General features: G+C 36.6%; 1 protein-coding gene across 1 annotated transcript in view; it reads left to right on the top strand.

The window, feature by feature from the left end:
• Positions 1-21624, top strand: part of DOK6 (docking protein 6) — a 238195-nt gene extending 216571 nt beyond the window's left edge. The window contains exon 8 of the mRNA XM_065752981.1: positions 21277-21624. Coding sequence (XP_065609053.1) covers positions 21277-21416 — 140 coding nt within the window. The 3' untranslated portion in view covers positions 21417-21624. The remainder of the gene's footprint in view (positions 1-21276) is intronic.
• The last annotated feature ends 1402 nt before the right edge of the window (positions 21625-23026 follow it).

The following is a 23026-nucleotide window of genomic DNA, read 5'->3' on the forward strand; positions in this document are numbered from 1 at the left end:
TTACAGTATCTTTTCTAATGCTGTGATCAATATCTTAACCCCATTTGCAGAATTTCTATAGTCCCTAGTCCCCTACAATATTATTTTAAACTGAGATTTCTTCTAAAGTGAACTTCTGAGATTACTAGTCTCAGAAATTTAAGATGTAAACCAACATAAGAAAATGAACCTCAGTAATTCAGATCTGTCAGAGTGACCTTGGAACCAGGGAATATTATGGAGCAGACCATTTTGAGTTCCGTAACATAAAACATTTAAGACAGTCAAGTGATCAGAAGCAGATAGCATACGTTTAAATTCAAGGTACAAATTAGTGTATGTAACTGAATCTCAGGCATTCAAGCCTGTCAGTGTCACCTCAGGACCAAGGAGGATTGTGAAGCAGATCCTCTTGAATGCACATGCACATGGAGAACAGTTGAATAATAAGAAGCAGCCAGCCTGGTTTTATGAAGGTCACATCCTTCCTGCCTGGCTAACCTCATCTCCTTCTATGACAAGATGACCCACTTTGTAAATGAGGGAAGGGTTGTTTAACTGGAATTTAGTAAAGCATTTCACAGTGTCTCCCATGATATCCTCCTGAAGAAACTGGCTGCTAATGCCTTGGACAGGTGTACAGTTCACTGGTTGAAGAAATGGAGGGACAACTGGGTTCAGAAAGTCACAGTGAATTGTGTTCAGTTCAGTTGGCAGCCAGTAAACTATGGTATTCCCCAGGGCTCAGTACTAGGGACAGTTTTGTTTAATATTTTTATCAATGGTCTGGATGAGGAGGTTGAGTGCACGTCCAGTAAGTTCACATACAGTACCAATTTAGGCAGTATGGTTGATCTGTGTGAAGGTAGAAAGGTTCTGCAGAAGAATATGGGTAGACAGAATCGATGGTCAGATCCAGTCACATGTCATTCAACAAAGTTGAGTGCTCAGTCCTGCACTTGGGTCATAACAACACCACACAACAGGGGAAGCATGTGTGGAAAGCCACTTACCTGTCAGAAAAGGACCTGGGAATGTTGGTTGACAGCTGAATCAACATGAGCCAGCAGTGTGCCCAGACATCTGGAAGGCCAAGGGTATTCTGGACTGCATCATAAATAGCGTGATCAGCAGGATGAAGGAAGTGATTGTCCCTTCGTATTTGTTCACTGTGACACCAGACCTTGAATATGTGCAGAGAAGAGCAACAATGTGGTAAAGACACTAGAAAACAAAACTTCTGAGGTTCTTCTGAAGGAATTATGGAGAAGTGGTGGCTGAAAGAAGACCTCATCTCTCTCTCTACAACTATCTGAAAGCAGATTTAGTCTGTTTTTGTCAGGTGACAGGTAACAGGATGTGAGGAGACAGTCTCAGGTTTTGCCAGGAGTGGTTTGGATTGGATATTAGAAAGAATTTTTTCATGGAGAGGGTGATCAAGCATTGAAACAGGCTGCCCAGGGGAGTCGTGGAGTCCTCATCCCTGGAGGTATTTAAGAGATGTGCAGACATGACTCTATGGGACATGGTTTAGTGATAGCACTTGGTCGGTCAGACTGATAGTTGCCCTTAGTGATCTTAAGCATCTTTTCCAAGCTAAATGATTTTATGATTCTATAGTCTGTGCAATTCTGAAAGGCTAACGTAGAACCGAAGTGATATAAGGAAAAGCAGCATTTTACCTTCAAAGGTCAATGTTAATCTACAGACATCTCCAGTTTGTTTATCCAAAATAGTTAAATCTGTGTGCCACACACCTGGTAAGCAATACTGCTTTGACAGTGGATTTTTCAGGAGGATAAGTAGCACAAGCATCATACCTAATTACATGACTAGCAGGTTTTACCTGCATATAACTACCAGACAGCACAAATTTGCAGGAAACACAATTGTTCTTTTTCCACAATGCCTCATTTTCAACAGGGTAATAGAGCAGGAGAAAGTCACTCCTGACCATCCTGGGAAAGGTGTCTGCCCTGAACCATGAACCATAATTGCCCTCTTTCTCAAGGCCAGAGGCACATGCTGGAAGAAAGAGCTTTCTGCCTGAGTGTTCTCTCCCAGAGACAGCTGAAATGAAATGTCACACCAATTATCCATGCAGGGCACAGTGTGAAGAAAACTGGCTGAATTGCAAAGCAGCCCAATTACTGGGTTAGGCTGAAGTTTTCTTCTACTGTTGATGCTGCACTTGCACTGGGTCCCAAGTGCATGTGGGGCAAGCAGGCTGGAATGTCGTGCAAGATACACTGCTAAGTGAGTCTGGAAGCCTTGAGCAGGGAGGGGGAGGAGGAAGCCAGCTCCTAAATCAGCCTGTGCTTTCAAAACCCATAAGCAATTTCTGTGGAGTTTGGAAGCAATCCCTCTGGAAGAGGTGGAAATTGCACAGCTGCAGCGTCACGGGGCAGTGCACAGTAGAAGAGTTCATATTAGTGTTGCTGACATAGCTACCAAGGTGAACTTAGTTTTAAGCATCACAAGAAGTTGTTAAGAGCTGTTGTTTAAGCAGAAGATGTGAAAAAAAGGAAAGGCCACTCTGATAACTGCAACAGTGATGGAGATGGAGGCAACGCCTGAGTGCACTAAAAGCTGCACTTTGCTTCAGTGCTGTTTTGCTGATGAAAGCAAAATAATCCAGCTGATCAAGAATGTTCGAATCAGAACAAGATTTTGGGCTAGTTGTTTGTCAGCAAAATATTGCTAGCCAAAAAGCATAACAAAATGTGAACTATGTAAGTCATTCCAAAAGCAATGCCTTCATTTCTGTAGAAACTGCAACAGATACAAAGAGCCCAATAACGTTACTTCATGGAACAAATTTTCAGCTACAAAACACTATTTTTCGACATTATCACCACCATTAATTATGTATTTTTTTGCCAATGATGAACAAGAATCTGCGTGATGCACTCATAAAAATATGCACAAGCAGAGGTGACCGTCTTTTTCACAGCTGCTGTGATGGCATCATTGACAGGGAAATGTTGCCCTCACAGTCTACTCACATACTCTACGTGGTCTCCAGGAACATTTAACAATTGCCAATGAATGTCAGTGGGTGCCATTTTTTATGCATGGAGAAATTCACTGGTGCATCTTTGCTTCAAATGCGTCTTTATGTCAGAAAACATTCTGTCAGACTTCCCCTCTTCTGCCATCTGTCACATAGGAAGAACATGTAATGGAATATTGGTGGGAAGGTTTTACCTCTTCTTCCTTACTACCAACATCCACCTCTGATGTTGTGGGCCAACATAACAACAAAAAAAGCATTACTTTTGGAGCAGCCATTGTTATAATAGGCTGGGTTTTTTTGTTGTTTGTTTGTTTTGTTTTGTTCCAGTTGCTTTATATCCAAATTTTACAGTTTTCAGCTCTATGAAAAAAAATTGCACTGTAATACAGTAAATTATGTATTCACAGTTTTCAGCAGGTGTACTGACTTCTCACATGGCAGTGTGAGAATGTTAAATGCTGTGACATGATAGCAGCTGTGATGAATGTAGCTTAGATATTAAAATCTTTTAGTCAGCAGTGGTATTCCAGCTGATAAAGCACTAGTTTTAAAAAGAGGATTTATTTAGAGTTTCTAAGACAGGTAAGCAGCCAAAGAACTCCATCAAGATACACTACAGGTCATAAAATGGTTAATGGTGTGTCACAGCTTGCTGTACTTCAATATATTTCTCTTCATTTCCCTCAATAATATTTAGTATATGCTCTATAAAGCATCTTTTTTTATTGAGTTCACTTTAATTGTACAGGCATTTGAGAAGCACATAGTAGTGAGAGAGTTTTTTGTGGGTTTTTTTTACCTGACATATGATCTGTTTATATGAAATAAAGCCAACTGAGAAAAAAATACTATGAGAAAAAAAAAATCTGGTTAAAAAATATTCAAAATCTTTTAGAATATTGTTAAGATTCTTAATATTGCATTATATATTTACCACAGATTACTTTGTAATCCTCAGTGAAAAATAGATCTGATATTGCTGGTATAGTTAAAAAAAAACATTATCATGTTATGGAAGTAGAGTGCAGGTGAACCCTTAGTGAAATTCAGTTTTCCATCGTCAACTATTTCTTCACAATACTTGAATGATTTGGGAATATTAGTGAAAAATATAGTATTTTTAATTTGACATTAAAATTAACATTTCTTCAAATTTAATGGAGTCAGATGGGCCTCTTTTGTCATCTATCACTGACCAATTTTTTCAATTTCTATTGTGTTAAGTTGAACAAAAACAAGTGGAAAATACCAATAGATTTTCATCTATCAAAGCAAATGTATATGTTTGAATTCTGTTGAATTCCAAGTATTCAGAAGATTTCTCAAAGATAAGCAAAGAAATATGCTTGCCAGAAGGGGTAAAGTTATTCCTTTTCATGTAACTGCTGAATAGATAAATATTTTGTCATTGAAAATGAATAGTGATGCAAACTCAAGCAATTTGTTAGAAGACTAGCATCTGGAGATTGTTTTTCAAAAAGAAGGACCTCTTAACTTGATAAATAACATTAAATGTTGCATACATTGGGGAAATAAGTTTAAAAAAAGACTTGAGACAGTCAGAGGGAACAAGCAGCTAATGAATACATCAGCCTGCACCATTTGACGAAGTCCTCCTGTCTTTTGCATATGCACATTTACTATCATTTAATTTAGCAGTTAGGCTTGCTGCAATAGTTCTGCGCTCTAGTAGTTTCCAGTGAGGCAGGAACTAGGTGCAGAAGATAATAGTAATGAGAGGAACATAAGAAAAGGCTCTGATTGGCAACATGCTTTCTATTTTGCTAAAAAGGACTGTTTTCCATTCCTGTGCCTTACTTCTGATCATCCAGAAGTAGAGCAGTGCTTTTACTGCAGAATATTGAAAAGAATGTTCTACCCACTGTATAATGTTCTAGGAAGAAAGATTAGAAGCCTGGAAACTTCCCAGCCTTACACCTACTGCATTACAGGTAGGTTAAGCAAGGGGCATTTCCTCTTCAGCTGTTTGGTTTGGTATTGCTCAGCTTTTGAAATTACACTCACTAGTTTCTGGTTGGTAAGTTAAACAATGCATACATACAAGGATTCGTTAGGCAAAAGTATGGTACTGAAAGAACTGAAAAGAATGGATCTGTTGAAACATGAAGTGATTACAGTAGATATAAAGTCTCCAGTCAAAGAGTAATACTCAATAAACTAAAAAGCACATCCTACTTGTGAAAGGAGGGATGTGCTTTCTGTCAGATTATGCCTGTTTTTAATCTTAGTGAAGAACACTATTTCTATTCTTTAGTTGATTCCAAGTTAAAACATTAAAATACTTCTTTTCCTCCTCTCCATTTCTTGTGAATGTCGTGCAATAGATCATCGCTTTGTTTCATTCCTTTGCATTTTGGAGTGACGGAGCTGCAAGGTATTGTGACATGTTTGGTACTTCTTCAGTTCAGTTGGTTTCTAATATGAAGAAGAATAGCTAACTGGCAGAAACAGTAACATTGTGTTTGTCAACATGCTCTTTGCTTCTACTGATTCCTTATTTTCACAGGCATGGAACAATTTAGTACTGATATAGAGGTGGTTCTGTTTGTAAACATGGTGAAGAGCAGTATTTCCACCCCTTGTTCTGTTCAGGTGATAGGATGGTTTTGTAATGCATTGTGGTGGTCCAGCTGTCAGAGTTGTTGTTACTTGCCCTTTCTACCAAGGACATATAAACTGAATCTTCCCTTGCTCATTGCCTCTACTAAAACTCCTGAATATCTTCTGAAAAACACATTTATAGGAGCAAAGCATGTATCCTCAAAGCCTTCAGTCTAAATTCCTTCTGAAATTCATATAGCTCCCCAGTTGTCTTTTAAAGTCAGTTCCTGATTACCTTCTAAAGCCAATGGACAGACAGATTCCATGCCCCAAAAGAGTTCCTTTTTTACCATATGATTGCTCTTATGAGGCTGTTTAAAAAGCAGAAATGTTTGTTTAATTTTGTTTTGCCTTTCAAAGTGAATTTCAGAAGCCAGAGACTTTTTGTAGTGGGTACTTGCTGGCTGACGTTTTGAGTTTATATATTGGTTTCTTAACTACTTTAGAGGCTTCTATAACTATGCCTCTATTTCATTAAATACCCATCCTAAAGAAACAAAAGTGGAAGTAGGTGTTACCCGGACCCTGTTCTCACACTTGTGAAAAAAACTATGAAATCTTAAAATGTAAAAATCTGTTTCAGTGAGTCACAAAGCTCTTCAAGAAACATGTAACACTCTCTCCTCTGTGCATTAGTAGCTCTCATGTCTGCAGCTGCAGGACTATATAAAGAAAATTATTTGAACTATGGGTCCTAGCTTTAGAATTTAAATAGGATGATTTTACAATGCAGAATCAATGTCCTGAGTAATCAGGATGATGCATTCATCACTAACGTGAGTTATAGCATAAAGATATTTTCTTCTGTCTTCTGATAAGTCATTTATATTTTTCTGTTAGAAGCATGCCTGTTCTATGCAAGTTATCTCATACCTCAGCTGTTGTAGCTTGAGGCCTCAGCTAAGAACTGCTCTGTATTCCTCTGCATTCCTTTATTCTATATAAATGAGTGATGAATAAAAGTCATTATAGTTACTAATTTTTAATTATTATTTCTCCTTGGGAGTGGAAGTGAGCTATAAAGAGATAAGCTGAAAATAACTGAGGAGAAAAAAAAAAAAAAGCTTATCTTTTTTTCAAATTGCTTTGTTCAGTTGTTTTGTTGTGGGTTTTTTTGTGGGCTTTTTTTTTGTTTGTTTGTTTGTTTTTTCCTATTTTTTCTCTTAAAAGTGTCTTCAATGTGTTCATAAAATAGAGAATATATTTTTTTAATTTTAATTTGGCTTTATGCTTACAACTTAGAGTCAGTACCTACACAGCACAGCTTTGCAAGCTACCATTTTGCCTTATTATAAAAGTATGTCATCTTGTTCCATTAGATTCAGTACATTCAGAGTAATTTCGACTGAAGTTGTGCTTTTGCTTCTTTTTAAATCATAGTTGATCTCCAGCTCTCTAAATTCACATTTTTGTCCTCCTGGAAAGCTATTTATATTCTATTATTTATCCTCCTCCTTTTAGAGACGTACTAATAAATCTAGAATTTTACATGCAAGTCAGTAAGTTTTACAATGTTCACGAAGAAGCAGTGCTGTAAGTCAAGAATACCATCTCATATTGTATGCTTATATAGTATATGCTGTTCTGACACGATAGGAATTTGAATAGAAATAGCACAAAAAGCAGCAAGCCAAGGCAGTGGAAAGACACGAGGCAAAGCTGACTTTAGTCTTTTTTTTGTGGTCTAGTGTATTCTGAGCAGCAGTACACAAAAGGCTGCTCTGAATTTCACCTGCCTTTGAGTTGATGCCAGAAGCTGAAAATGACTAAATCACCGGATGGTTTAGCCATATGGAATAAATTCTAGCCATACACAAATGATGAAATGAAGCCTTGAAATCCAGATTTCATTCAAAAATTATGAAGTACGTCCTTTATGCTACTTCTCTTTCTCACATCCTGCTTGTGAAGGAAAGGAGTTACCAGATTTGCAGTTCCCCTTGATTAGATTAAGGTGAAATGACATCAAGGCCCATATATAAGAGGTAAAAAGGTCAACTTTAATAGGAGTTATCTACAAAGCAATTATCATGTATGCATTGACCCTCCCACAACTATATCTACCTACGCTGTGCAGTTTTATAGGAAATTCTAGTAGGCCTACCAGACCATAATAACTTTAAGAGGAAAAGTGGAAAAGGAAAACAAAAGAGAAATAAAAGGGAGATAGAGATCACCAATCCAGCATCCAGTGCCATGTCACTTAAGAAATTATGATTTTCTGCTCCTTCTTTCTTACCTATGCTTTCAGCAGGTCAGTCAACTGATTTTCCAGAATACACTATTTTTTGTCAGTATTCTCTGCAAGTCTGTTAGGACTAAGGAAAGCTGTTGTGCTTTGACTTAAATTGTTTCTAATGTGGTCCAAGAGAATAAAGGAAAAATGACACCTCCCATCTCTAGACAAAAGCAGATCAAGTTGTTTGATACCTCTTTTCAAGATTTACCTCAGCTCATTTCCTCTAGCTTTACACAAGTCAGATGAAAATAACACAGCTTGCTCACACTGAAACTCAGTGAATTCCCTTTCAGTGAAAAAGCAAAAGAACGTCACTTGCAACCCTCAGTGAATTACAACCATTGTTTTTGATTTCCTAGTGGGTAATTGAAGGCTTTTACAGCTAGAAGAAATTATTTATAGAGTCATGAAAAATGGATTAACTTTCCTGAGTGCTTCATTGATGTTTTAGGCATCTACTTTATTCCAATTAAATTTATATAATCTAAAATCAATGAACTTCTTTATTTTAGAGAATAAATTATAGAGGAAAATAATTTGTTTAGCCTGTGTGAACTGCCTTGTTTCCACATATCTTTTCTTTCTAATCTCTGCAAGGAAAGAAAGAATTCAGAGTGCTATTAAGGTCAATACACACAGAACCCTTCCCTTTGTTTCTACTACCTTCTGTGGCTGCATAGAAGTCTAGCAGTGAAAAGGACACCAGGAATTTTCCTGCTGGGTTAGGCCTGGTCTACCACTATCAATGGCTTTGAGGCCAAATGCATCAAAAGAAGGTACAGAAACATTGGTCATCCAGTGCATCTGTCCCCAAGATCAGATTTCCTAATGCTTAGAGAATTTCTCAAACCCGAAGTATGCCTTAACTATCTATCATAAATCCATTTTCTGTATTTTTTTTCTTTACTGTGTGTTTATTTCTCATCTGAGAACTGTACAATTTCCAGTTCAGATCAATATGTATTGATTTATCTCAAGAGAACACTTGGCTAAGTAAAGAAATGAAAGTAAATAAATTTAATGAAATCTGAGATGGTGTTCTTATGGTCATAAATAAATTAGTACTTTTAAATATAATGCAATCTTTATTCATGGAAAAAAAAATAATAATTCTCAGTCTGAACACTGAATAGAGCATGGAGATGGTAAGACCTTCTGTTAAACATCAGTGACTAGAGCAGGTCTCTATTACCATGTCAGCAGTTGGCATAACATCCATTGGGCTTAGCTCAGGATGGGGTCCTCTGAGATTAGAATGCTGAGTTTGTTCCAGTTGCTTAGATTTTACCAAGTCAATGTCAAACTGTCCTATTCAATACGAACTTTTCTTCATGATAACTTTGTATCTGAGCCCTGAGATATTTTAGATAGGAAAGGTTCTTTCTTTCTGTTTGGTGAATCATGCCTAGGTTCACTGCTTAATGTGAGAAATCTGAACTAAATCCTGTGAAACTAGAGGGACCATTAAGTTGTTATTCTTCAGAAAATATTCAGAAAGTCTGCTTCAGGCAAATGAAGCAATGACTAAGAAATATCCAAATCTTAAAAGTATTAGAAATAGAAAAACAACTCTTTTTTTTTCTAGTCAAACTTTTCCATCTCAGCTTACATTTCCTCCTTAGAATATAAAATAAACACACAATAGCTTGCTAAATTCCTTAGTAGAAAAACATTAATTACTTTTTCTGATGGAATGTTAAAGCTTCATCTTATTCATAGGCATTAAACAAGCAGCAATATTATCATCTAAACTGAATTATTTTCTCTCATGTGTGTAAGCTTACTTGTTTTACAGCTCCCTTTGAAAACTTCTGTTTTTTCCTTCTACAGGAATGTTAGATGAGATTTTGCACTAAAGATGATAGTGGGGAGAGAGTTTTTCACACACACACAAAAAAAAAAATCCTGAAATTTGGCAGTGAGAGGAAAACATAACTGTGATATTTTTTTCTTTTTTTTCAATTTAGAACTAGTTATCATCATGCTTTCGTTGTTTTAACAGCAGTGACATATTTGGACAGAGAAACATTTTAATTTACAGGTGTGTATCATAACTGTGTGTCATTCATGGCAGAATGTCTTGGCTATTTTTTAAGAGAAAAGTATCAAAACATTCCTGAATTTGCAGTTACTATTTTTCAGTGATTCATTCTTTGTAGAAGTAGAGTTAAAGGTAAAGTTTTCATACAATCATAAAATCATTAAGATTGGAAAGACTAATAAGATCATCTAGTCCAACCAACAGCCCATGCCTGTGGCTGAAGTAGACCTTGTCACTCAGTGTGACTTCTACCCTTTATGTGAAAATGCCCAGGGATGGTGACTTCACCACCTCCCAGGGCAGCCTGAGTTTAAAGGAACTCAAGCAACCTTACGTTTTAGATAAAATGCCTGCAGGTTCGTGTCCTGTTAATTAAGCTTAAGGCAAAGCTATAATTTGACATTGTTTTTAGAATAAACTATTAGCTTTCTTCTGTACAACTGCTCAAGAGATTAATCTTCCTCTCTTCACATATTCCAGGAAGCTTCTTAATCATTGCCAGAGAGCTAATTAAGCTAATGCAATTTTTTCACTTTTGCATGGCATCTACAACTATCTGGTTGTAGCATGAAATAACTTTGAAGTCCTCTAAAGAATATTTTCAATGACAATTTCGTAAAAAGCTTTTTCACAGAAAGCTCAAATGCATGAAAAAAAATACAAAAGCATTTAGAAGGTAGGAGTCATAAAAGTTGTGTTTCATCCCTCCGTATATTAATGTGAGATCTATTATCTTTTCTGAAGTTTGAACTCTTCTGATATCAAAAGAAATGAAGGATCATGGAAAACACTCAGTCACTCTAAATAGCTCATATTATTAAACTGAGGACTACATTTTTACCACCTACAAACCACTCCCTCTCCCCTTTGCTTCTCAGCAAAACACATGTAAGTAAGACTAACTCCCAATGTTACACCATAAGCGCGATGTTCCTTAAATGACAGTCCTACCAAGTACAGTAATTTTTCTTTCGTTGGAGCTTGAACAGAAGTTGGTCCTCAAATAACCAAGGAAAAGGAATAACAGGGTGAGTCTGTAACAGAGGTGAAAGTGTATGACCAAAACAGTTGATGAGTTTAACAGCTTTGGTGCAGTGAGAAACACAGCTCAAATGAGACCAAGACTGTAATGCAAAAGATTTTCTAAGGTCATCTAAGAGATAACTAACACAAAAATTTATGCTCTGGTTATACATCGTAACCATTTTTAACAGCTGGATATTCCTGTCTGGATATTGTTTTTGATTGGTTGCTTTGTATTTGGGTTTTGGTAAGGGGTAGTTTTGTTACTGTTTATCTCCACATTTCTCTTACTTATCAGGTGTGCCAAGAAACCTGCTGGGAGAGACAAAAAACAGCTAACTGTACCACCAGGCTCACACTAAATGCCTTAGTCTTCATCTTTTATATGTGTTTAGCTTTCAAATGATACTCACATGATAAAATTGTCTTTTGAAAATTAATATTTGTAGAATATGTATCTATTTGGAGTGCTGTAAATCCATTATCCCTACTTTTTTCTTTGTTAAGCAACGTAAACTGTACTGCTATCCCTACTTTTTTCTTTGTTAAGCAACGTAAACTGTACTGCTTGATATGTTATTTACTTTTTCCAATCAAAACTGTATTTTACTTAGAGTAAAATGTGAAAATCATACACATTTCATCCTGTCCGACCTAATTTGTTCCCTGGCTTCAGACCTCATGTACCAAGTTTCCTTTTATGGCAACTTTTTATAGGCCATTATAAATCTTTGTGAATGTCGCATTTATAATGAAAATACTATCAAGCAGGGAAATACTGGCCACACTAAAGATCAGCAGAAGTGTAACACCCAAAAGATTGAATAATTAGGACCAGTCATCCTTCAGAGGCATTCCATTTTCAAAGGCATTATCCTCACTATCTCTACATTAGACATTTTTCGTCAATTAGGCTTTTTTTTCTTCATTTTGCTTTAGATATTGTAACGTGAAATTAGAAATCCATTATTTCACTTCACCTCTGTTGTTTCAGAAAATTTCTTTATATCTTTGTAGTTGTTGGGGTTTTTTGATTAGTGTATCCAAGGAGAAATGTCAACATGATTTGAAATGCAATAAATATTTAACAGTGAGATATTCTATATGAACTAACTGATATGCAGTGTATAAATTTGCATTTTTACATTGCATTTTCAGTAAGATGCTTCATGCTAAATCAGTGGCAGATTTAGAAGCTGTTTTTTGTTGTTGTTTGTTTGTTTTTGTTTTTAACATGATAAGTGATAATACCATGTTTTGACTGGACATTTAGCTTTGCTAAAAATGCAATAAAAATATTTTTAGGACAGGAAAAAATTATCAGGAAGCTAACAAATTGGTAAACCAAGGTGATAATGCTGCATACATAGATTATCTTTTTCCAATTCCTCTGGTAGATATGAGTTTCAAGGATGCAAAAGAAAATTATACTCAAAATCCATTTATGTACAGGGATCAACAATCTGTTGTCTCATATAATGAGTTGCTATCCTTTTACACAGAACCAAAAGCAAAAGAATACAGCCAAGTGTACAGCCTAACCTACTTAAAGATAGCAGGAAAATGATGCATTACTTGAGCCAAAGTAATCCACACCACTTTAGCTACCATTTGCATTTGATTCTTATTGCACTACTTTTATATTTTCCTCACTTTTGAATTTTTCCACTCAAAGGATAATTTTTCCTAGTGGCTCATTTTCCTGGTTTGTTATGTCCTCATACAGCAAACTGTTGTAAAGACAAGATCAATTTCTTCTTAACTGAGGTTTCTTAGCTCTTTTCTCACTCCTCCATTTTAGCCTTTCATTTATGATCTTAGGACCAGAGCATTTTCTTCTTATTTCGTGCTTTTTTCCATCATTTTGTCATTTCTCAGCATTTTTATTCAATTCAAATGTTCCTTGAAGTAAAAGAAATAGTCACCAGCAGTAATTTTATGTCTTCAATTTTCTGATTTAAATTAGCAATACTTAGTATCGCTAACACAAAACGTCTGTTTTGGTTCTGTTTAGAAAGTTAATTAGGTATTGAGCTCAATGAATGTGCCTGCATTTTGTGTAGAAATGCATAGTTTCTGTTTACTTTTGTGATAAACAAAATAATTTTACTTTGGACAGGCGTAGAGATCAGGAACAAAGTGTTTGGAATGCTTTGTATTAGTTTCTGGTTGACTGAGTCTGTGGCTGAAATAATAAATTAGGCTGGGGATGCTAGCCACCTTGCAGAATGTGTTCGGCCTTCTCAGGAACCATTGTTAGAGCACTTTTTCAAAATCATATTTCGAATCTTAAGTAACGTGTTGATCATTTTGACACATTTCACTATTGAACTGCACATATTACCTCTCATAAGCTTTTCTTCGAGGTCATAATACCTATATCTTTCATAATAAAACAAAAGCTCTGTCCATAGTCAATTTTCTACCGTGCACAGTTTGTATCATATGTGTAATGATTCAGAGAAAATCACCGGTCCCTTAATAAGTGTGTCACTCATGGAGAACAGCTGGGTGTTCTTGTTAAGTGATCTAAAACAAAGTAGTTTTTCCTTTCAGAAAGCTAAATGACTGAAAATGAAGTATTGTATCATATCAAAGAATAGTTTGGGATACAAGATAGCTCTGGAAGTGATTTGCTCCAACTGCTTGCTCAATGCAAAGCTTGCTTAGAAAAAGTTTTCCTGAAAAATACTTTATGATTGATAATCAAAGCATCACTGCAGAAAATTTCACTTTTGCAGAGTCTTTGAAACCAAACTCAAAAAACCCTTCTATGTGACAGTTTTCATCTGGCAAACTCTTGTTTGTTTTGAAGCAAACTTGGACTGTAGCCTAATTTTGTGTTAAGTGAGAACATGATTATGCTTCCTTCAACTTGTTGGCATAGTCAAGAAGTTGGACTGAGAACAGTGGGAGGGAGGAATTAGTTCTCATATGTAGCACGAGCACAAGTGCAAAAAGCTGGAAAGAAGAAATCAGTTTATCTTTGCTAAGACCACTTCACTCTGTATGTGGAAGACAACAGGAGGAGGCAAAGTACAAGCTTTCTGTCCTTATCTGCATGTTGGCTTAGAGTGTGGGACTAAAAAATATTACCACTCTGATTAGATACTTTCTTTATTTAATCTCTATGTGATTCTGGCAAGCAGGCATACAAATATGTATTACAGCGGAGAACAGGAACTGATGAGATGCAGAATAGATTACTACTTCCCAAATGTATATTGTATTTCGGCTACCAGAATAGGGATAAAAAGGGGAAAGAATGCTGGTATTACGAGACATGCAAGTAGATGGAGAAGTTAGGTAGAGGACATTCCTCCCTTTATAAACACACAGAGACATACAAAGCTGTTGCTGTAAATAAAGATTCATTACTAGAAGAACAAAAAAAAACGTCCAGTGGACAAAGAACAATCAATTAAAGGTCAAGGCAAGGTAAAGCTACTAGTCTCTGTGAAACACATGGTTGATGTTCTGTTATTTCTGTTGCAAGAGCTGTATCTTCTGAGAGCTTAAGCAGTCTTGAGAAGAGAGTGGATTCTGAGAATGGACTTTGAAAGTAAAATATAGTTTAAATACAATATGAGAATGAGGTATTTGAAAGCACTGTCTTGCTACACACAACTACACTTAACCTACTGAACAATCAATCTGCCACCTAGTCAATGAATCATAGAATCATGGGGGTTGAAAGGGACCTCAAGAGATCATAGAGTCCAAACCCCTGCCAAAGCAGGTTCCCTACACCAGGTCGCACAGGTAGGCGTCCAGGCGGGTCTTGAATATCTCCAGAGAAGGAGACTCCACAACCCCCCTGGGCAGCTGTGCCACTGCTCCGTCACCCTCACCGTTCTTGCATTAACTTTAGTTATGTGATTCAACATAGTGTTTTTCAAAACTTGCTCTTTAAAAGCAGTGAGCTTTATTTGTAGGTTTTGAAACAAGGACATGCATCATCTTGGTTTCAAAATATTGCCTTGTAAATGTATTTATTGTAAACCTCTTGTATTCTTGTGCCAAAACTGCAATGTTGAAAACTTTTTCCTTAAGATGCAACGATTGGATATATTGTAAATTTAACTGTTTTACACTGCCAGTTTTACAATCTTACTGCACGAGTAAAATTTCTTCCTTTCTAAAATGTGATCTGATAACAGTGCTAAGAGATTAAAATAAATAACAGTCTTCCAGTTCTGGAGAGTGACAGGACTCTGTACCAAATGTATTCTACTCCAGTACTGATTGACACTGATGTTAGCAAAGAAAAAACATCTTCAATTCACTTAAATTCTAAACAAAGGCTATTTTTGTTTGTTTGTTTGTTTTTGTGAATAAACATTAAGTATTTAAAACAGAGGGGCTTTTTTTACGTGCATTCTCTTAATACATACATTCACTTTGTATATTTTATTATATCTTCTATGGTCTATTTATGCTCTCTTGATTCAAATTATTTCTAATGAAAATATTGTTAATAAAAAACGTAGCATTTTGAAATATTTCAAAAATAATGTTTTCAGATATACATTCTCCTTTTAGAAATAAATATTTAATGAAATGAAATACAAAATAGTTTTAGAAAACATTTAGAATTACATTTGGAGCCCAGCTGTGCTCACCCGGCTTTTAATTCCAAAAGTTGCTAAATTCAAGGAAAAATGTGTATATCTTTATTTGTAATTGAAAGAAGCCCACAGTTTCACTTTCAATGAGTGTATGAAAATCAATGTGCTGTATTGCAGTTTATGCTATTTTTCAGTTTCCATCTGCTTCCTTCCATTGCATTTTCTTTGTGAGTGACAGCGCAATAATCACTGTGCCAATTAATGCCCTCCCAATCCAACCGCATAGTTACTGCAAAATAAATGTTTTGCTTTGTAGCAGTTTGTCCTGCTATGAAACTTTGCTTTAGTTATTCCAATCATCTAACAGCAGAAAGGGAAAAGCTGCTTTGTCATCAATAGCTCAATAGAAGACACTGTATATTCAGTACAGAGAGTTGGCAGAATTTTAACCAGTGTCAATTTATAAATAGGGTAACAGCAATCATTTATTTTCTGCCTTAAATGGAAGTATCTTTTCTTATGCAATAATAGCCACTTAACTGATTTCAGATTCTAGCAGGGTTTTGGGTTGTTGGTTTTTTTTAATTTTTTTTAGAACCATTTTCTTTATCCAGAATAAAATGTGGGCTTTCATTCTTCACAACAAAAGCTCATAGAAGGATTAATGCTTGTATCAGAAATAAGTAGTTTCAGTAATTTTGTTTCTTGCAATAGCAGTTTTGTTTTCCCTAGTGGACTTTCACTGCAAAGCTACAACGCCCTTTCCCGTTTTGTCCCATGTCTTAACGAAAATGCTGAAAAGAATATTAAAGTTTGAACTATCTCAAGATACCCTTCCCCACTGAAACTATATCCTCGGGTCAATCTATGGACCTCCTCTCATATACATAGGAGATTTCACTACTGTTGGAAAAGCCCTTAGAGGACATAAATCTAGACTAAAGGCTGGTATTGGTTCTGTGAACTTTTCTGGTTGCAGAGCTGCATTTGTTGTCCAGTGAGAACTCTGTGAGAAAACAACAAAAAACAAGCATTTCTCACTAACATTTAATTCCTGAAACATCTGTTAGCTAATTGCTTTTTGGGTGGTTTTTTTTTGTTTGTTTGTTTGTTTCCAACTCTTAGCACCATCCTTTCTGAATAAAACCTCATTTTCACTGTTTCTGGACCGTTCTATTCATTAAGAATTCCAGATTTTTCCTGCAAATTTCTAAAGCACAGATTGCTTTAGAGTGTGACAAGTGCTTCACCCACTTTTCTTTTTTCTTTTTTCTTTTTGTTGTTTTGTTTTGTTTTATTTTGTTTTGTGTTTGTTCTTAGCTTACACAGACTGATTCACTGAAATTTCTTTTTAATGATGTTTTTCTCTAAAATTTACAATCAAAGTGTTTTTACATTCTTGAAGTCTCACAGTCAGTTCCAAATACAAATCCCCAAAATCTGAATATCTAATTGGCTCCAGTTTAATGACTTCAATTTTGTGCTCATAATCTTGGGAATGGAAATACCAAGGTTTATTTTAAAAGATTAAGTGTATTATTATTACTTTAGAAAAGTAAAACTATGCTAGAAGAAAATCATTTTGTTTGTAAAGTCATCTGTTCAGGGGTGAGGAAATCCCAGAAGGAAGCTTGCTGTGCAGCTGCAAAAGACTGTTTCCTTATTTTATCTAGTAACTAGCTAATATGAGGTACTTAGAGGTATCTGCAACAGAAGCTGTTGCATAGGAGTCTCTGCTCCAATTAATTTTTAATCGTTGTAAGAATATACACATACATCATAGAACATCTTAGCCGCAGAGCTTTTAAAGTGATCTTGCAATAAAGGACAGAATAGCATGGTGTCGATTTCATTTGCCTGAATTTGGTTGCATATTGCTCGCAGGCCATCATTACCCAAACAAACGAGCTGGAACCAAAGCCAATCTGAGAAAAAATCCTGCCCTCTATTCCCCTTGGCTGCTCATTTCTGCTCCTCAGCCGTGCCAGTGCAACAATTTGTAGAGCTCTCTTGCAAGCCAAATGACCAAAGTGCTTTATTTTATAAAGCAGACTTTCAGACAGTCGCAGTGGCACATCTGAGCAACTGCTGTGGGCAAAGAGAAGGAGGATGGGAACATTTTCAGCTGATTTTTCCACTACAGAAAATGTAATGTCAAATCTTACCTAGACAGAGGGGAATTTAACACAGGAGTTGAACATCATAGTTGAGTGCTCTAACCAGGGAACATCAGATGAGAGAGTCCCTTGAATTCCCCTACTTGTAAAGAAGTGTGAACTTTTTTTTTTGTGAGTTAGGAAAGAAAGAGGTTTGGCACCTGCCTTTTGTAGAATTTGAATTCTAAATCCCAGAAAGAAGCATCTCCCAAAAAGCAGCAGTAAGGGAGCTTTTACACCTTATCTCTTTTTTTTTTCTCTCTCTCTTTTCTTTTTTGTTTTAATTTAGCTGAGTAGTGCAAGTTTTCTCTTAGAATTAGTGATCGATCTACTTGTATGTACATCAGTCACTGCTGTTACTAGGAAACCATCAGGTTTTTCCTCTGAAGAGTTGTTATAAATAAGCACTATGTCATGAAATAAGATCCTTGTATATACTGCCTCTGCTTCCAACATAATTAAGATGAGGAAAAATCTAATTTTGCTGTAATTTGCCAGGTTACATTGCATTACCTTTATGAATCATTCATACTTAATTGCTTTGGACTACAGCTTCATTGCATTCTATGATCCTGAGGGTAAGTTTAAATAAGGGATGAAGTAGACTGAATAGTGCTTATCAAGGTCCTATCCTAGAACAGAAACAGAAATACAATTCATACGTAAGCCACGGGAAAAAACTTAGCCAATTCTGCTGGTGTCTTCAGGTCACAAAACATGCGGTAATCAAATTCCTCTTATGCTGACTTCAGAAGACCTGTAGGAAGAGTTTTGTATTCCTGAAAACAGCTGTGGAACCAAAGGGCTGCAAAATCCACAAAAAGAGTTCTCCTTCCTCTCTTAACCTTTTAACACCCAAAGATTGACAGAAAATATTATTCAAGCAGGGAGCTTAGAAAATTGGAATTAAAATTCTTTACTGCAAAACTTCTCCTGTATGTTTACTTTCACAGTTCTTGATGATCCACAGAACATAAATGTGGAGACTCTGCAATGGCCAAGGCTCCATAGCGCTGACCAGCTCTATATATAGAAGATTATATATACACAGTCTTCAGTAGTAAGGCAGATAAAAGAACTTGTTATGGTTTTGAATTAGAATATGCTAAATAAATTTCTAAAAATGATCCTGATTTTTGAAGTGTTACTACTTAAAATTCTTAAGCAAACTTGAAAGACTGTTTTTTATTATTATTATTTTTAAAATTCATAATTTTGTTCTTTAAAAAAATATGATATAAAAGTAAACATTTTGCATAGAACTGTTCTTTCCAAAAGACAAAAATTATCTATGACCCATAGCTTTCTTGTTTCCTTTAACTGATGCATTCTATTCTTTGCATTATTATTTCGATGGGGTGGTGTCTTACTGTTTGTTTTGAACCTAGACCCGGTGTCTTAATTTTTTTTTGAGGGTGTCTTCTAATCTTTTGAATCTGTGAATGTCTCTATCTTTGCTTATATACCCTAAAGGTCAGGTGAGAACCCTGTTATCCTTATCAACCCCTCTGGTTAGAGAATGGCTAAAATGAGTCCTGTTGTGAGACTTAGCAGCTGAAAATTTGTTTTAAAGAACGGTACAGGGATGTGCTTGCAACTGAGGCATACATCCAAGAAATGGAGGACCTGAATTCAATTTCCTTTTTAACCTTAATGGGTTCAAATTTATCTTCAGTAATCTAAAAGACTGCCTTAATGCCTTATCTAGAAATGAGTTTAGTAGCAGCACTGTTCATCACTGCACTAAAACTGCACTTTTCTACAGCAGGGAATTAAAAATAAGCTATATGGCCTGAGTTTAGGGAATTCAATTGAATAACTGGTGTCTACCTCTGCTCGTTGTCACAAGGACTGATTGTTCTTCTACATTTTTTTGGAAAAGATACAAAAAGGGACTGGAGGAAATTGTCACTTCAATGTATTTTATTTACCTTCACTTGTATTAAAAAAAAAAGTCCATAGCCAATCACATGAATCAGCAATTCACTACTTACAAATATATGATTGTAGATTCTGGTAAAAGGAAGCATGAGTTTACTTCCATAGAAGGAAAAATGCCAGATTTGATTCCCAAGGTTAAAACCTATGATTATGCTACTTTGTATGTTTCGGTTTGTATTAAATTTGAAAATAAAAAGCTGACAGGAATTTTGCTGCAACTCTCAAGTATGAAGGCTTTTACTTAATGCCATAGCTAAAAAATCCTCAAAACACAGCATTTAAGACTACTGTCACTGTATTAACAGGATCTTCAATGCTTTGGCTTTGCAGGTCAGACCCCACATAGACCATACGTTTTAATACAGTATGATGAGAAAGCTTCTTGAAGCAGAAATGTTTAAACTTCGTATACCAGTCAAGTTTTGATAGCAGATGTCTACCCAGTGAGTGAACAGAAAAAATACGTATACAAAATTTGTTTTGCTTGGCCATATTATGAAAGGGATTTTATGACCATTAGCATGCCATAGAGAATTAAGTCTTTTGTTTTATTTGTCTCCTGTGTTACTGAGATGCTTGTTTTATTCTGTTTATAATTTAGTTTTTATTTCTCTCCTGATCCTATCATTGCTCAGATAGACTCATCTTTAGAGGAACTGTGATTTTTTTCTCATGAGGCAGTTATTAACTTGTTTTAGGCAAACTTTTCCAGATGCTGTAGATATGACAAACTATTGCCAACACTGGTCAACAGTATTCTTAATACCAGAACTACTAAGGCATTCTAGAAAATTGCTAGTTGTTTTGAAACCTTTCAACATGAGCTGGATTCTTCAGTGTTCAAGTGTGTAAAAGCTATTCTGTACTAGCACTGTGTTCAACAGAAAAATAGTGTTTTGTTTTCCTACGTGCAAAACATTTTTTAAAGAGTGTTTTAGAAAGCAATTTCTTAAACTATTTTGAATAGAAACTTAAATATACATTTCCAAAATATGGAGAATATACTTTGCATGAGAATTCATCCTGTGGAATGTAACGTTTAACTACTAATTCAATCTCAATTTCAAGAGGGAATTTTGAACAGGGTACAGAATCAAGTCATAGGAGTAATAGTATAAGTTGTGACATTTGTTCTTTAATGTCTTTTCACAAACGATTCTCCATCTCTCTGACTGTGAGCAAATAAGCCATGATTATGTGAAATTTTCAAGCCTAACTGAGAAAAGATCTCACATAGCCTTTTCTCAACTAGTATTCTGCTATATGACCATCTTCCATCTCTATTTAACTTCTACCATTTCAGCAAGGTACCAGATAAATAAGTGCATTAGCTCTCCATCAGCTTTAACTAAGAAATATGTGAGGATTATAGAGTATAATAGATATTATATTCTGCAACTTGAAAATAAAATCTGAGCCTAAATTATATATGTGTTGGGTTTGGAAATCTCCTTCTCCTGCCTCATCTGGTCATCTGTTGCCTGCACATGCTTCAGGTGCTGGCAAAACTTTCCAGCCCCAGTGGGATCGGTCTGCTCCCAGGGCACCGTGGCACCACCAGGAGCAGCAGAAGACACACAGAGCACCACGACTTTGTGCTGGGATGGCCCACTCCTGGCTTGCATGGTGCCTCAGACCAGAGCACTGAGCCTTGGTGAGCCTCTCTGACACATCTTTCATACTCCCTGCAGGTCACAACCTGGGCTCAACGAAGGTGTCCCGGGCGCAGACGTTTCCCAGCTACCCCTCGGAGCAGGGTGAAGAGCACCAGCAGTCCCTGTCGCTGGCCAGCAGCTACACCTTCAGCTACGGCTCGGGCCTCGTGCAATGACAGCTGGGGCGGCTGGCCAAGAGAGACAGTGAAGCCTGGAGCCTGCCGCCAGGGCCAGGGAGCAGTGTGCACCCTCCACACTCACAATTGCCATGAACACTGAGGCCTACCAGCTCCAGCCCAGCCACCATGAAGATGGGAACTTGAAGAGACAGCTTCCCTGAGGCAGAGGCTAAGTCTTTATTTATTTATTTTGCCATTCCTTCTGTCAATAGGTTTAGGACGGAGGTGGTGGGGGGTGGGGGCGGGGGGGGAAGGGCAAACATTTGTGTTGTAAGAAAGTGGTTGAAACAAATGAAACTGTGTTGGTGTGAAGGTTTTTGCATGACCAGAGAAGGCCCTGTCATGGGGCTCCGTCACGTCACGATGTGCATTCGACATCAGGGTCTTCCTACCCATCCCCTTCGGCAGGTCAGCCCATCCTCGCTGGTGACATGTTCAGGTCCTTGTTGTAGCCCACTGACTCCAGCTGGATTCAGTGAAATGTTGCCAGTTAAACAAGCAGCATAAGCACTGCAGGCATTGCCTTCAGAGCCAAACAAGTTCACTGAATGCCATAGAGGGCCAGGTGGCTTTGAGTCAGGCTCCAATAGATTCTGGAGGCAAGCTGATGCTGTTTGTTGAGAATTTGATGTACAAAGATAAAGTTACATATTACATACCTTAATTTTTTTAAACTCATGGGGCATAAATTCATCTTTTAATAATGTGGGCATACTTCTCCTGAATGTCCCTATGAGCTGCAAGTGTTCGTGTGAGCAGCAAAGTCTCGACTTTAGGACTGCTCAGAAGTTTTATCATTTGCAAATTAATTAAGTAACAGTGCCTGCAAGCATAACTTTAAAAAACAAGAAAACTGTTCTTCAAGTAAATAAACATGGGCTGCCTCCCTGGCTGGTGATCTGTTCCATGACTGGGCCAGACATGGTACAGAAGCTGAGCTCTGGTCTTGTCTCTCTGGTCAGCCTTCCTTTGATTTTCTCTGTTTCCTTCTCAGATTTCTGATTTAGATGCACATTGTACCTTGTATGATCATGTGTCAAGCATCAGTTTACTTTGAAAGGATGAGTACATCTCAATGGAAACTTTCTGTCTTTGGAAGACGACTTTCAAAAGTCAACTGTAGTAGGTGTGTTTGTAATTGGTAATGAGCAAATAAAAGTTGGAAGGCATACCTGTAGGTGGGGAACGAGTTTTATCTATCCTGAATATTTAGATTTTTGTAGGTGATAACAAATATTTATGTATTTCTCACGATGCCCTGAAATGTCTGAAAATGTGGGGAGAAAAATTAGCTCTTGCTGTCATATGAGCAGGCCTTCCATTCTGTTCCCAGTATGAAACTGATTGCCATGATTGCCAGAGGAATTATTTTCATTAATTGTTTCTCAGGACAGGTCAAGGAAGCATATCAAGGACAAGTCGTATAGACTCTATTCCAATTAAACAATCAGTTTTATGTACTATAATTTAACTGGAAAAGTTCTGTCAGGTTGTTTTATATATACGCATCTATATATATGTATTAAAAAGTACAAAAGAAACTTCTGCTTTTGATTAAACATTTACTGATACAGTATGTCCAGCTTTTCTCCAACCATTTTACAGAC

This window comes from Cyrtonyx montezumae, unplaced genomic scaffold (assembly GCF_038088225.1).
Source record: "Cyrtonyx montezumae isolate F1298 unplaced genomic scaffold, pur_monq_1.0 scaffold_8, whole genome shotgun sequence".
NCBI lineage: Eukaryota > Metazoa > Chordata > Aves > Galliformes > Odontophoridae > Cyrtonyx > Cyrtonyx montezumae.